The sequence below is a fragment of the Apus apus genome, chromosome 1 (assembly GCF_020740795.1).
Source record: "Apus apus isolate bApuApu2 chromosome 1, bApuApu2.pri.cur, whole genome shotgun sequence".
Lineage (NCBI taxonomy): Eukaryota > Metazoa > Chordata > Aves > Apodiformes > Apodidae > Apus > Apus apus.
The window spans coordinates 180,458,080-180,472,805 of NC_067282.1; the positions used below are offsets into that span (position 1 = coordinate 180,458,080).

A 14,726-nucleotide genomic window follows, 5' to 3' on the forward strand; every position below is an offset into this window, starting at 1 on the left:
TGGAAGAAAGATGCAACACACACAACCCTCAGTTTATCTTGGGCAGGACAAATTTGAAATAAAAATTCTTCACGTTGTTTCAGATCTCCACAGGCTCACCAAGGCCTTAATTCTACATAACAAAGTTTCAGAAAAGGCCACTGCATGAATATTCATCCATATCAAGAGAAGTTAGGTATCCAATGGTATTGCAAGTAGGAACCTCACTGCATCTTTAGGAGGGATTGTGCCCCAAATCCAATCCACTCAATCCTCCCACATCTCCATTTGCACTACTGTAAGAGAAGAACAATACCTCACAGCACTGTGCAGCTTACCTGCTTAATGTATGTAAAGCTCTTTAGCATTCTCCTCCAATCCCCTCATAGATGTGCAAATCGTTGTATCCAAACCGTTCAGAGATAATGACTTTAATTTGATGATTTACAGGAGGCCTCTCAGCAGGGATTTTAATCTGAAGGCTCCCTTACCAGGTGCTGGTGGGGGTGAGAATTTTGACAGCAGTAGTTCAGGGGACAGATGTTGAAAGAACCTCTTTCTTTGCTTCCTGCCCTATCACAACCATACTGTGATACCTTCTCAGAGAACTTGAAAGAGGCACTCAAACAACATGAAAGTGAATGAAGGACCTTGAAATGAATTAAGTGTGATCTTGAAATTTAGAGAAAAATAAACATTTTTTATTATATAGTAGGTTAAAATAATTGTTATTTGGCTTGTAACATATCCTGCTCATGCAACATAGTTCATGACCAACAGATTAATGGGACAGCTCAAAATGGTAATTCCAAGACTCTTGCTTCTCCTGTGTGGTTTAGGTGACTTTGAACACTATTCTTCAACAGTGCACCATGCAAGAAAGCTGCTGGCAGAAAGTCTAGGTTTAATCCAAATGCTGTTCACTTGTGTGTTTGCAATAGTGAATATAAGCACCTGAAATAAGTGATCCATAAAATAACTTCACAGGACCAGTATCTCCAAAATGTGTTTTGGAGGTCAGTGCCAAATGCTCAAACTTTTGATCTATTTCTGCAAAGAATATTTTAATTTAACTCTCAAACTAGAAAACATTCATCAGCAAGTATCATGAACTTTTTTACCCTCATAAGTACTTTACGCTGATGGCATCCTTCAAATTGTTATATCTATGTTTTACTTTAATACTGATAAAACCATTTTTCTGGAGCATGTTTCTTCTTCAACTGCAAGACCTTCATGCTTAGCTTAAAAGACCACCATACAAATGGATCTTTTCTTTACATTAGTAGAAAAAAATAATTTTAATTTTCAGTTAGTATCCCAAATGACAATATCTATGCCTGGTAGGAAATGCATCTCTTGAAATTGAAGCTATTTTCAGTGTCCTTTGAAGTGGCTTTGTTAATGCAAATTCTCACCAAAATAAAGTTAAGAATAGTGAGGGTAAGTAACAGAATCTTCTCAAGGGCAGTATCACAGAAATCTTACTAGTGGTTGAAATAATTTCACTAAACTACAGTGAAACTACATGCAGGAAACACAGTATCAACAAAATGCCTGCCCACTTTCCCCCCAGGAAAAAAAAAAAGAAAAAAAAAAGGGTGAAAATCCCCTCACCCAACCAAAAAACCCAGAAGATGTCACATGTCAAAGTTCTAGCAATACTTGTGAGCCAACCCATCACTGGGCAACTGCACCTCAACTGTTTTGAGCTAACTGGAGGAGTACTATGTATATACAAGGCTCAACACATAGGACAAGCAACTAAAACTGCACTTTACCTATTTTTGTATTGACTCTATGTCCTGGTTTGAGCCAGGATGAAGCCAATTTTCCTTTTACTGATTTTTTTTTTTCCTTCAGTAAGCTTTCTGTTGACTAGTACCAGAGCGTTCCAACTAAGACTGGTAACAGTGGAATCTTTTGTCTTGTTAGTTCAGGATTCATTATAAGGTAATATCAAGAAATATAAAAACATTTCTATACTTTGCTGGTTCAAACCAGTATGCTGATGGAACACGCACTTCTCCACTTCTGCTGGTAGGGAGGAATACAGTTTATCCCCTGTGACCCAACGTTTGAAACAGAATGGAAAAAAAACCCACCCACAACTTAAATGTTGTATTTGTTTCTGGCCTCACCACTCTGTAGAAGTTCCTTGGTTGAAAGTGAAACTTGGGAGGAAAGGAAGTAAAATGATGGCAACAATGAGGAAACATACTGAAACATACTAACACCCAACCAAGTTTGCTAAAACAAAAGGCAGAGAACAATTGTGACAGCAACTAGAGTAGCACCCTGGTTTTTATCTTCTCCTTACTAGACTCTGGAGGGAACGTCAAAGATTAAGACTTCACAAAACATATCTGAAGTGAGAGAGCTAAAGCCTTACACACCCCATTGAGGATTATGGTTTTTTTAGATTCCTTCTGTTTTATTTTCATAGTAGAATGTCACTTCAGAAAAAGTCAGCATTTTTACAGATGCATACTGAAGTCTGCAAAAACATAACTGATTTGAATTTACTTATGCCAATTCCCTTTTTTCCAACATAGCTGATTTGTAACCAGATGAAAAACAGATATTGATGTCTCACCATAGAATTACAAACACCTTTTCAAGAGGAGAAAATATGAAGAAAAAAGTATGAAGCTGTTGTAGTTAAAGAGCAGACCAAGAAAGAACATGCTGCTACATCTTCTAAATTGCTTGCATTCTTATAAGCAAAGGACTGCCTTAATCCTTTTAATAGAGCTGATGAAAATCAGGATTAAGTATCCCTGAGGAAACAGATTTCAAGCAAAATCTGAGTATCATAGTTTGAAAAATGACCTTTCAGGCAACATGTAACAAAATCTCTACAATCCTGTGTTTGTGACAAAGCAAAAAGGTATACTTCACTGGGAAGTTTTTAATATGATATGATTCATATGAAAAACTGCAAGAGAAAATATCTTTTTCAACATAACATTACCAAAGATACTTAAAATATTTTAAGCCCTCCCAACCCCGAAAACATCTGCATCATACTTTTAAATATAAACATGTTATAGAATCAGAATTATTTGTTTTATGTTCACCTCTGAACTACAGCTGAAGTTCAAAATGAAAACTAGTAATTAGTAAGAATTGCAGCTTTATGCCAACAAAGAAAACCAGCTCTGACAAGATTTTAGGCCTGCAGTAGGGGTCTATTCAGACCTGAAAATAAATCCCCAAAGTACATTTAAGTAGCAGTTTGATTTGTAATGCTTTATTTCTAGATCAAAGTACTTACTGATGCAAATACTACATATATGATGAGAAACTACTCCGATTTTCTCATGACTTCAGCTGCATATAGTGAACAGAATCATAACGCGACCGAGTTTTCCAAAGTATTCATAGTATTCATAAATTTAAACTCAGGTTTTCTTTATCACTGACTTAGCTATAAAGAAGGAAAAACCAAATCCAAGCAATGTTACAGCTCCCATTTTTACTAATATATTTTTCAAGGTAGGTGCTTTATCTGGAAATTTCACTTGGCTGGGATCATCCTTCTGTTCATGCTGAGGCAGAGTTCATGTAAAAAGTGCAACAAAGGAAAAAAAAAAAGTTAGTGAAAGCTTCTCAAGTATGTGATAAAGTGCCCAGCCCTAAGATTCTGTATGCTCATAAGACTGATATTATTTCTTTCTCACTGTCTTAATTCCTCAGGAGCAAAATCACACTGCTACAAAAATCTAATAACAAAAAAATTAAACTCCAATTGTCAATTATTTTAACCAGAACTTTTGCTATTTAATTTCTAAAACAACTGTTTATTAGAACACCGAGTTAAACATGTAACAGATTGGACTTCCTTGAAACTAAAGAGAGACTGGGAAGTACCTTACAAGGGCCTGCTCAAAACCATTTGAAGATGAATGGAGCCCTGTTATGAAGTGCAGCAGGGTTAGGTCTGATTCCCTACCTTAAACATTAGCCTTCTAATTACTTCAGAAAGGTAGGGGAAGCCATCTCCTTTACCATGCTTTCAAAAATTATATGCCACAGACACAACATGTACTGCTGGCAAAGACCTGAAATGACTAAGCTTGGCTAACAGTACTAAGATTTTAAGGGAATTTATACAAGCTATTTAAGAGGTTTAACTGGTTCACTTAAACTAGAACTTTTCATCTGTACTCATTCACGAGTGCCCCACCATAAATTAAGCAGCAAAAAAAATGTTTTGTATTGAAGTCTGAATCAGTCAAATTCACAAAATACTACAATATTTTAACAGAACTGGAACTGCATTTTTCAAGTAATTAGAAGGCTAATGTTTAACATAGAGCCACCATGCTTCATCTTGACAGCTATAAAACCTTAATACAGATGAGAGTAAAGTCAAGTGGTAACTAAGTCAGATCTCCCTCCAGCCCTTATACAGAAGACAAATATATACACAGAATTGATTTCTGCATATGCAAAAAAAAGGAACACAAATAGCAAAAAAATTCTTTGCCACAACCCCACCTACCTCTTAAATATATTTGGTGTTAAGTGATTTATTGGGAGAAGGCTGTTATATTACATTAAATTTACTTAAACTACAGGAAATTGCATTAGTAGCATTATACTCAAGGTTTGAGTTCCACATGGCTTCATTCAGCAACAGATTCCTTTCTGACACTGATGCTCCATTTACTCTATCCCAGCAGCCATTCCTTTTACTAGCCTATTACTTAAAATGACCCCATCTGACAAGAACGTGTCATCATGTTGGTTTGAGAATGACTGATGTGGTGCTAACATCTAGCCTTGACCTCTCCCACCCTCTTCTTTTGTCACTCTGCAGAGTTATCTGGATGCCTCTCATTCAATTCATAAAACTTCAGTATCTTCCTTATGAGTCAATACTTCCAAACAAAAGATTAAGAAGTAAAAGTATTCAGAGTGGCATTTATGCCACAGTGGTTGTCCAAGAGCACAGGGACAGCTTCCACTGAAATATTTCCTGGGGTACAAAGAAGAAGATTGGCTGTGCCTTCCTTTGGAGACTGTCCACATTGCTATGGAATATTCTGCATTATTACTCATTCAGCCCACGGAAAGGTGGAAGAGGGAGAGGAAGATGCAGTGTCCAGAAGCTTTGCTACACCAAGGTGCAAAACATTTAACTGATGGCTATCCCATTTGAGGTTGCACACAGTAACTTGCACACAGTATTTAGCAGCCTTACTTGTGCATACTCACCTTCTCTATCAGGTCCTTCAGTTTGGTAACTTCCACTTGTAGACTTTCAACACTGTTAAGCAAATCTTCGCAGACTTGAATAAAACTTTCAGTCGGTGCCCACTGCAGTACCATCTGTTAATAGTTACAGTTATTTGCCAGAATTACTGGAGACTGCAATTTAATATTCTTTAGTTAACTTATAAGACAACACCAGAAAAAGTTTGTAACTGCGTTTGTGCTGGGTTTTCATTGTACGATTTAGACACAACATGATCTACCTCTCTGTATCAGCCTTTGTGTGAACCTTTTGTCAGCTTAACTCCCCATCAGCAGAAACACAAAGAAACAAATCTATCTCCTTTAATTGGGGGGCTTAACTATTTGAAATAAATCATTTTTTAAAAGTGTCCTTTAAAGAAAGAACATCGGACAGCTCTATCTAACTACATAAGCGTCAAGATGGTTGATCAGTATCCATATTTTTCATTTTACAAGGAAGAACAATATTCTGTAATAGAATAAAATACTCTAAAACGATCTTTCTTTCTTTGGTTTAATACCTTCTGAGAATTCTTGAGGAAATGCTCATTCATGGTCTGCAGAGGAATGCTCAGCCTACTACACTCACTATTCAACTTCCGAAGAAACTGAAGGAATTCATCTCCACTACAAAAATACAATGATATTCAGTTATTTGTGTAAAGGCTGTAACATTTTGCAAGCTAAATATTATCTATACATTCCCAACACTGGCTAGTGAGGGAACCAAACAGTTTCATTTCATTAAAAAAAATAATAAAATCCAGTGTCATTTTAACACTTAAACACTACATTTAACATCTTAGAAGTTTCCCCCCCACCCTCTTTTTGGAAGGACAAAAATAAATAAATCACTGAGTTATCTGAAATACTCAGCTAGTATGACACACTGGAAGCTGAACAACTGTCACCTATAAAACTTTTTAGAAACATTTTAGTAATCCCCCACTTCTAACTCTCAGCAATCTTGTATTATCAATGAAAAAATTTAATTACCTGCTGCATGACTAATTTTGTAACACTATGCATTATTAGTGCAAGACTGTTTTCCTGTGTATGTGTGCATACAGATCATAGTCTTGCAACACCAGAATCAGAATTTATAGTAAATTTTATGCTGACATATCATTATTCCTAACCTGCAGGTTACATTTTTGATATCTGATTTGTACTTTGAAGCTAGGACTGAAATGACTAGGTTAGCACTACTTAAGTCTCCAGTATAGCAGAAAAAAGAACAATCCAGTAATACTGACTTGGCCCTGGATGCAGAAATATATTTCTCAAAGCCTAAAATATCTGATGTTATCTACTTTCAGTAAAATTTATTCTTAGTAGTCAAATACAAGCAGGAAGACGACTCTGAAAATTAGTTTGTTCAGTAGTGCTGAAGAGTGGAGAAATGTGTAGGAAAATTTAATAGTCTAATTTCAACGCTGAGTTTCTAGAGCTTCCACGAGACAATGGGTCACTTTATTTTACTGTAGTAAGCCTCAGAGGATGTCAGTTGTAAGTCATGGTGCTGACCAGAAAGTTGTTTCTATTGATAGGGCAGATGAAAGGAGGGCAGGGAAGAAGATCATCCATTTATTTTTACAGAGTGAGCTCTCAAACCCTGAAACTCATGAGAAGTGCTTGTACCTCTCATAGAAAATTTCCACTTGCTAAAAGCCGTTCAGGTGAGTAATAAGAGACAACATCAAGTTCCTATTGCAAGATATTTACAGAAGGATCTTAATAAATTAATTCTGACTCCAATGTTCCTCTTCTCCCTAGAGCAATCTGCTACTAAACCTAAACATACTCAACACCACCTTACTTGCTGCTGCTTCTGATGGTAAAAAGGTATACATTAAATTTGCCAAGCAGCTAACTGAATTACATGCCAGTGTGGTGCAGGTGTCTAAAGAGAGACTAAGTTCAGCCCATAGAGTGTTTTCCTTCAACTTTGCCATAAGATTGTTAATAAGCAAAGTTTCCACCACTTCTCAGGACACACCTAATTTGCAACACTGCTAACCTGTTAAGACTTTAACACTTAAAACAGAAATATATAGAAGCATCAGCAGGGAGGCTGGAGGTTAAAAGCAAAGCCTGTTCATGGTTTTTATGGAGATGGGCAAGTAAGAAAGGGTATTAGCTGTTTTTATAAAATAAATTACATATTTCAGATGAATGTAACTGAGTTGACTATTTAGAGTTAAAAAAAACCAAACACTAAACAAAATAAATTGCATGGAGATAGTCTGAGTTTCTCCCCCATTACTACAGTCAAGCCACACTCATGAAAACCTCCTTCTATTAAAAAGATAACATTTTAGCTAACCAGCATGGGTTAAGGCACCTTCTGTGTTTTGTCACAAAGGGAATTATTTTTTAGGAATTCTGGAAGGATTCTGTGAAAAATAAAATATGTCATGGGCATGAAATAAGGAGAAAAAAAAAAGGAAAATAAAAACATACTTCTTTATTATACCAGTAACAGTTGTTAAAAATTTTGTATAATTTTATATCTGTTTCAGTGACATGTTCTTATACTCACAAATGAAAATTACCTTTTCAAAAAACAATCACTTTTTAAAAGAATTAATGGCTGTCAAAACACCAGTGGCTAAACAGTGCTAGACACTCTGTGAGTTTATAATCAATCAGTTCAACATTTTCTACTATGTTAGTTTTTCTATGACTTAATGACTGATTTTCCTTCTCACAGAATGACTTTGAACAAGTGGGAAGTAAAAACTTTATATACGAGCATGTAAACATAGCCTATGATTTTAGTCTCAAGGTCAGATTCCTAGAATACATGTCAAGCCATTTTCTGGAAAACTATGCAGTGCTTGCCATAACTGAAATGCTGTCATATTTTGTATACTTCAATCTTTAATCAATCATTTTCTGGTTTTGAGAACTACATATGATCCAAAACCATAATGTAGTAGGAATTCCTTATGTCACCAGCGTGTGAGACTGTACCAGACATCATGTGGGTCTTTTATTGTATTTGGCCATGCATGCAGTGTTGACTTAGTGTATTGCTCCACTTATTCCCTCTGTTTAAATTTTTAAGCTTTCTGCTTGAATGTATATGCTAAACACTACTACAGACTGATCTGAAAAAAGCTTTGTTTTCTAGCATAAAAATGCATGAAGCATAAACTGGGTAAAGTCCTCTTAAACCGCACCGAAGTGTCCCCTGCCGAAGAGTCAACATCCTTTTCTAAAGGTGGCTAACTTGGACAGTTAGAGATCCAGATGCCTGCCCTACTACCTCAGCTCAGCAGCAAAGCCTGTGTTTTAACAGGGACAGCTCAGATGATGTCAGAGTATTTATGGTATATCCCTATCATACTGGTTTTAACCCTCTTGTGTCCTGGAACTTTAGTTCTTCAGTCTTATAGCACATGTACTAGTTTGCACCTGGATTCTCCTCTGGAAGCACACAGATACTTGTTTTGATGGAGAAACCTTCTCACAGACTAAAAGCAGCATTGAGGTCTTGTATTAGGCCATGAACACCCTGATCTCCCAACTCGCCTCAGTCTTTGAAGAGCTTTCCCAAATGCCTTACATGTCCCACATCCCACAGCTCAATCTTGGCATCATACTGCAAAAACATGCCTCAAGCAGGCTGCAAAGCCTCCCTTGTATAAACCCAGTAATGGACACAGATACAGACACAGGGCCAACATCAGGAGCAATCAGTGCATGAAAGAATGACCAGACTGAAGCACATGCTAGACAGGCTCATATAACCACGGCACAAAAGACAAGGTTATGGCAGGATCACATTGTGACATGACTGCTAAAACACAGTGTCAGCATGGTTCAACTGCCTCCAAAGGATGGCGACCTCTACAGAATGAACTTGAACCCAAGTACATTTTTTGGCACAATGAACAAAATGACTAATGAAGAATCTAGACTTACAGTACTCAAATAATGCAGACAGTTTTCCCCAGTATTTTGGAGAGGGAAGAAGTATCTAACAAAGTAGCAGTACAGCTGTCAGGTCACTAGTCAAAAGGAGATACACACATTTTAAAAAGGAACTGAACCCTTACTTTTCTAGACAGTAGAAAGTTGTTTAATGAGTAGACTGAATGCAAGGAGTTTTTTCCAGACAGGCCACTGCAAATAAGGCAACACAATGCTATGCAAATGGTGGTGGGACTGGGAAGGAAGAAAGAAACAAGCACAGAGAACCTAACTTATTAGTGATGCAGCTAGGGTACGAGGGAAGGAGCATTGTCTCCAAACCAGTCTTCTCTAAGCTAAACACAGTTCAACTGACTAAAGCCTCTGAAAGGCAAGCCCCAGTTTTCTGCTCATGTCCATTTCTAAAAATTTTCATTAAACTATCAACAGTTCTGGGAAGTGAAGAGGAAAGATACAACAGAATCTAAATTCAAGGGTAGGTCTCTCCTCTGGAAGAAAAGGATATCAACATGACAAAATAGAAAATAAAAGGTTTAAGAAATCTTAAAGAGACCTTTGCACTTTACTATAGCCTTCATTCTTCTTTTTGTGCTGGATGAGGGAAGACTTCTACCAGTGCCTAGGAGACTGATGAAGTTGATTCAGGTTGCTGAGGGATGTTCCTCTCAGCTCAGGGCTGGTTTTCATGGGACTGCACAACACTATACTAGGAATAGGAGAGGTAGTGCAGAGTGGATGATTAAGGATATAAGAAAGAACCAGTAATGGGAAAAATATCAAGTTAGAATGGAAGTGTGAAGGAGTAAGTCTTAAAATGTAAGTCTTGTAAATCTATTTCTACGGATACATAGAAGCCATGATAAGGAAAACCTCTTTTAAAGTTCTTAATTTATAATATTAAAAAAATGAGGTTATTTTAGAAACCAGTTAAAGCTGCTTCCAGAGGAAGAGAAAAACAAGGAAAAAATCCTGAACCTATACAGAAGTGACATTTATGATTTAATACAGACATGTACAAGTAATTATTTATCAGTTGCATTTCTTCCTCCCACATATCTTTTTATTGCATCTTACAATCAGACAGATTTGACTGCAAGACTAACAGAGCCTGCTTTGTCTACAGATGCAAAGAATTACAGAGACCATATCACGGGGAGTTCATTGAGATCCATAATACTCTTGAAGTATGGGGAAGCAAGGAGGGCAAGACCCCATTTCCAGAGACATAACAAAATCTTCTCACTGAAGCCTATCAGAAAAAATTAAAGAATGAGTCAATACTGGAGCAGAAGGGAGAAGGGAGTTTCAGAGTTTATGACATGAACACAAGGTAGTGAAACCCATAAAAACAGATTCCTACAACAGAAGTCTATACTTCCAACTTCATTTGTACAAAACACACCTAGCACCAGCCCTCATGATCCACTAACTGGTATAATTTAATGAATGTTATGCATGGGATAAGGTGTAAGAGAATTCTACCTTTTAGCTTTAGAAAACAATGCAGACACTTTAAATAGTTCATATTTCACTTCCATTTTCTTATATATACAGTTAATACCTTGATTCCAGCTTAATCACTTCAGGGAGGTCTTCAGTTCTTGTATCTTGCAGTTGCAGCTGGGTAACAGCATCTAGGACTTTCTGTTGATCTTCAGGATTTGTAATACCAATCTAAATTCAAAGAGTAATCCCAAATATTATTTACTTTTAATTCTTACCAGACATAATTGTCTAGTACCATTTATTGTGTGAGCTTCTATTAGTAAGAGTTAAAAGAAATGTCTTTTAAGTTATTGCAACCAACTACAATGTATGTAAATGCCAAAGGAAGGAAAAAATCTCATTGAAATTATTCAATGATCAAAGCTAAAATTACAAGAGGAGAGGAAGAGTCAAACCAAAATTACACAGGATACTCAGAAAACCTGTTGAAGGTTTTTAAGGTTCATGTAAAAAAAACCCTAATCTTTGTAAGTATCCTTGTGTTGGTAGGATGCTATGCTCAAGTATTTCAGAATCACCTCAGTCGTCTCTTACAGCAAAATAACCATTACAGCATTAAAACAAAAAGAAATAATGGAAACTCTTAAAATGGCAGCAAATACAGAATTTTACAGAAAGAGGTCAGATTTTAAGAAAGGCTTTTATAAACTTTTGTGTGTGTATTTTTTCCAGTTAGAAAAAACAGTCCCATAAGATATGATACGTCTTTCTAAAACCTTATTTTCTTATAGAATCTCATTTAAAAAAAAGTTAAGTTGACAAAGAAATCTAGTTCGTTCACATTACCTCCAGAAACTTAGATGATCAGAAACTAGTAGAGAGAGGATAGTATCTGTTAAAAAGACATTCAGCTGCATGTTTATACCATGAAATAGCCCACAAAAGCAGCCTTTTCAGATACCTGAAAGACACCATACTTTATAAAGTCAGAACACACTTCTCACCTCAAATTAAGACCAAGCCTAAATACCATGCAACATCAGTTTATACAGTCCCTAAGCTCAAATCAGTTCACCTTTTATACTTTTGGGTAATGCTACAAAACAACAGAAAAGTTCTGAAGTGTTCAAGGCCTTTTTTTTTTTTTTTTAAGCTGAAGGAAAGCACAGTTGTCTTCAGAAGATACACACTATGTAACTGAGGTTCTCCAAGTGACAGTAAACATTGTCAGCTGTGTTATCCATCAACCATCCCAGATGAAAATTTAATTAATATTTAAATCCTAGGCTGAAAATTTTCTTGCAGAAAACTTTAAATAAAGAAAATAGTCCATTTGTTAAAAAGGAAGTGCTTCTTTGGCACATTCAATACTTTTCCTTGCTCATCTGTCCTGGTGCAGCATAGGACTTCTAATGTTTGAAGCCCTAACAATCCTCCTCCACCCAAGTGAAAACCTCATAATTCTAGCTCCAAGTATGACTTTGCTCCTAACTCTCCAGCTGAGAACACGGACTCAGCAGGAATTGACCACTCTGGAATTCGAGACCACAAGGATCCCACAGTCTCCAAAACTAGAATATATGCGGCTCTCCCCCATGTTCTGAAGACCTGAAGCTCCCTGCTGCAGCCTCAGAAACCTGTCAGATGTTAGTATTTGTAGTAGCCCACATTTCTGTAATTATTGTAGAAAGAATTTTGAACAAACAGCTGACAACACACATCAGATCAAAACACCAGGCAGCCTCACTTCCTCAAATGGTGCTGCACAGCAATTCTAGGGAAATAAGGTGTCTAAAGAAATGCTTGCTCTGAGTGAGACTGTAATTTCTGACAGCCAGTGTTCATTGTGGCTCCATAAAACAGTCCTCCAGGTTCTCCACAAGGTGTTCAAAAATCACAGGTAACATGTACCTATGGGCTCAGAAGCTGTCTTTAAACATTTCAAAATCACATTGTAAGTCTATAGGCAAGTTCTTCAGTAATAAAAAATCCCCAAAAGATTGAGAGTTTAACTACAGATATAAAGAACTTTTGGGTTTCAAATAGGTTGCCATGGGTACCTGTACAAATTGTACTCAAGTCTCTTTGGTAAATATCACTAGCAGCCTTAAAAGAGAAATATCTGGGTTTCCTAGAAAAAAAAATTGCTTTACTTATGTCAAATTTTAAGCTTGCTCAATTTATTAGTTCTCAGGTCAGCCTTGTGGAGCCCTATCTAGTAGGAACTAATGTTTTCTTAATGCTTACAAAGCATTACAGCAGTCATTTAATGATGCAGAAGTAAACAGATTTATACTTTTAATTAAAAGTAAAAAATGAAACGAGATCTTCCAAGGACAGAATGGTAGCCATTCTTTAACAGTAAAACTATCTTGCTTAAAGCAGGATCTATTGTGAAGACTGGGTTTGCTTTTGACTCCATCTTCTCATTCCTGGAACGAGCAAGTCAGGATATACCTTTCTGATCAGTGTATCAGGAAGCTGTTGTACTCCGCTTCCTTACAAATAAAACATAATTTCATCCTCCCGCAAATGGATCAGTGACTGAGCATCACCACGTCTTGAAGATACGGTTTAGGAGGTTAAGAATGTGGTAAAAGTTATCCTAGATAAAGCCTTCTACCACCACAGTAATTCTGAATTCAGAAGTACAAGGTGCAGGACTCAAAGATGGAAAGCAGACAGACCAGTCCAAACTATTTCCCAAACCAGATATATTTTTCCCTTCCTAGGGGGAAAGGGAAATCTATGGGGGAAAGGGAAACCCATCTATGCTGAACATGAGGGCTACCCAGAACATGACTATTCATGCAATGATGAAGACACAGAAAAAGAACAGTGCAAGAAGCTCATCTTTCTTATGGATAAGCAAGTTTTTAAGTTGATGTTGGTTTAATTACACTCTGCAACCAAATAATGCAAATATTATTGTGAAGTGACCATATGTTTAAGAATGTACATGTATTGTACGAGGATGTGCTTGTATCTGTAAAACAGACTATGCAATCAAGATTTTTACTCTAGCCATATGAACTCTAACATAATCTATTTTATTCTTTATTTAAATAAATAAAAATATCCCTAAAAAAAAACCCTCAACCCCTGAAAATCCATGCTCTGAACTCATGTTCCAGCATCAACATGACTTTTCTGTCATCCTTTAAATGGACACAAAAGAAGAGGTGAATAACAGACTACCTCACCACATGAAAGATGACATACCTCTCAGATAAAACCAGTAAAGTTATGCAATGATCTCTTACATCTTTACCATCTTGCCCAAGTGGTCACTATTTTTAATAACCTGAGAATTTTCTGCCAAATATTAAATCGGGTTTTTTTGCAGAGAGGGAGAACAAAGGAAGGAGAGTCCTGGAACTGTGACGTGAACACACAGAGACCGGATAATTTTCTAATGATGAAGTTAAACTTCTGGGTTATATTTTTAATTTTGATGTGTCAACTTTCCATTGTATATTCTGAAATCCAGAACAGGACACCAACTTCTCTTATTCTAAACAAATAAAACATGTATGAAAGGAACCTTCCTAGTCCTAATTGCATCCCTAAGTAAAATTACTTCTGTTGCTATCTTGTGAGACAAATGCTCAAAACAAATAAACAAAAAAGACAAAAAAAGATCTGAGTATTATGAGTAGTACAGAATCAGACAAAAACGTTCAAATGTTGAATAGTCATGTCCCAGCATATTGAAAAGATTTGTTTCAGTATGGAACAATTTATAAGCTTAAGGAATGCAAGGATATCGGCTTGAAAGAGTCATTGTTTAGGCTCTGTTGTAGAATACAGATAAAGGTATTTACAGAGAAAATATCTTTCTGATATTGTTTGATGGAGCAAAGCATATCATGTTAGTGACAGGATTTCTCCCTAGTTCTCTGGATACAAAACAGCTCGGTTCAGAGGCATCCATCAGAGGTCATCATTAATCTTTGTAGTAATAAGATCCAGGCTCTTTAAAATAGCTGGCTGTTAGCTGAAGATCTGCCATCACACTAAAAACTTTCAACTCTGGAGTAACGAAGAAACAGATTAGATTTGTTCTATCAGCAGTGTGGGAAGAAACTGTTAGTAGAGCTCTAAAACTAGACTGCATC

The 14,726-nt window shown here is 36.5% G+C and overlaps 1 protein-coding gene across 1 annotated transcript in view; it reads right to left on the bottom strand.

Annotated features, from left to right (window-relative positions):
- Positions 1 to 3,383: 3,383 nt before the first annotated feature.
- ASZ1 (ankyrin repeat, SAM and basic leucine zipper domain containing 1) overlaps positions 3,384 to 14,726 on the bottom strand; it is a 38,443-nt gene continuing 27,100 nt past the window's right edge. Inside the window, exons 10-13 of the mRNA XM_051632812.1 lie at positions 10,724 to 10,836; positions 5,745 to 5,850; positions 5,203 to 5,316; positions 3,384 to 3,530 (exon numbers count right to left, since the gene is read on the bottom strand). Coding sequence (XP_051488772.1) covers positions 3,384 to 3,530; positions 5,203 to 5,316; positions 5,745 to 5,850; positions 10,724 to 10,836 — 480 coding nt within the window. The remainder of the gene's footprint in view (positions 3,531 to 5,202; positions 5,317 to 5,744; positions 5,851 to 10,723; positions 10,837 to 14,726) is intronic.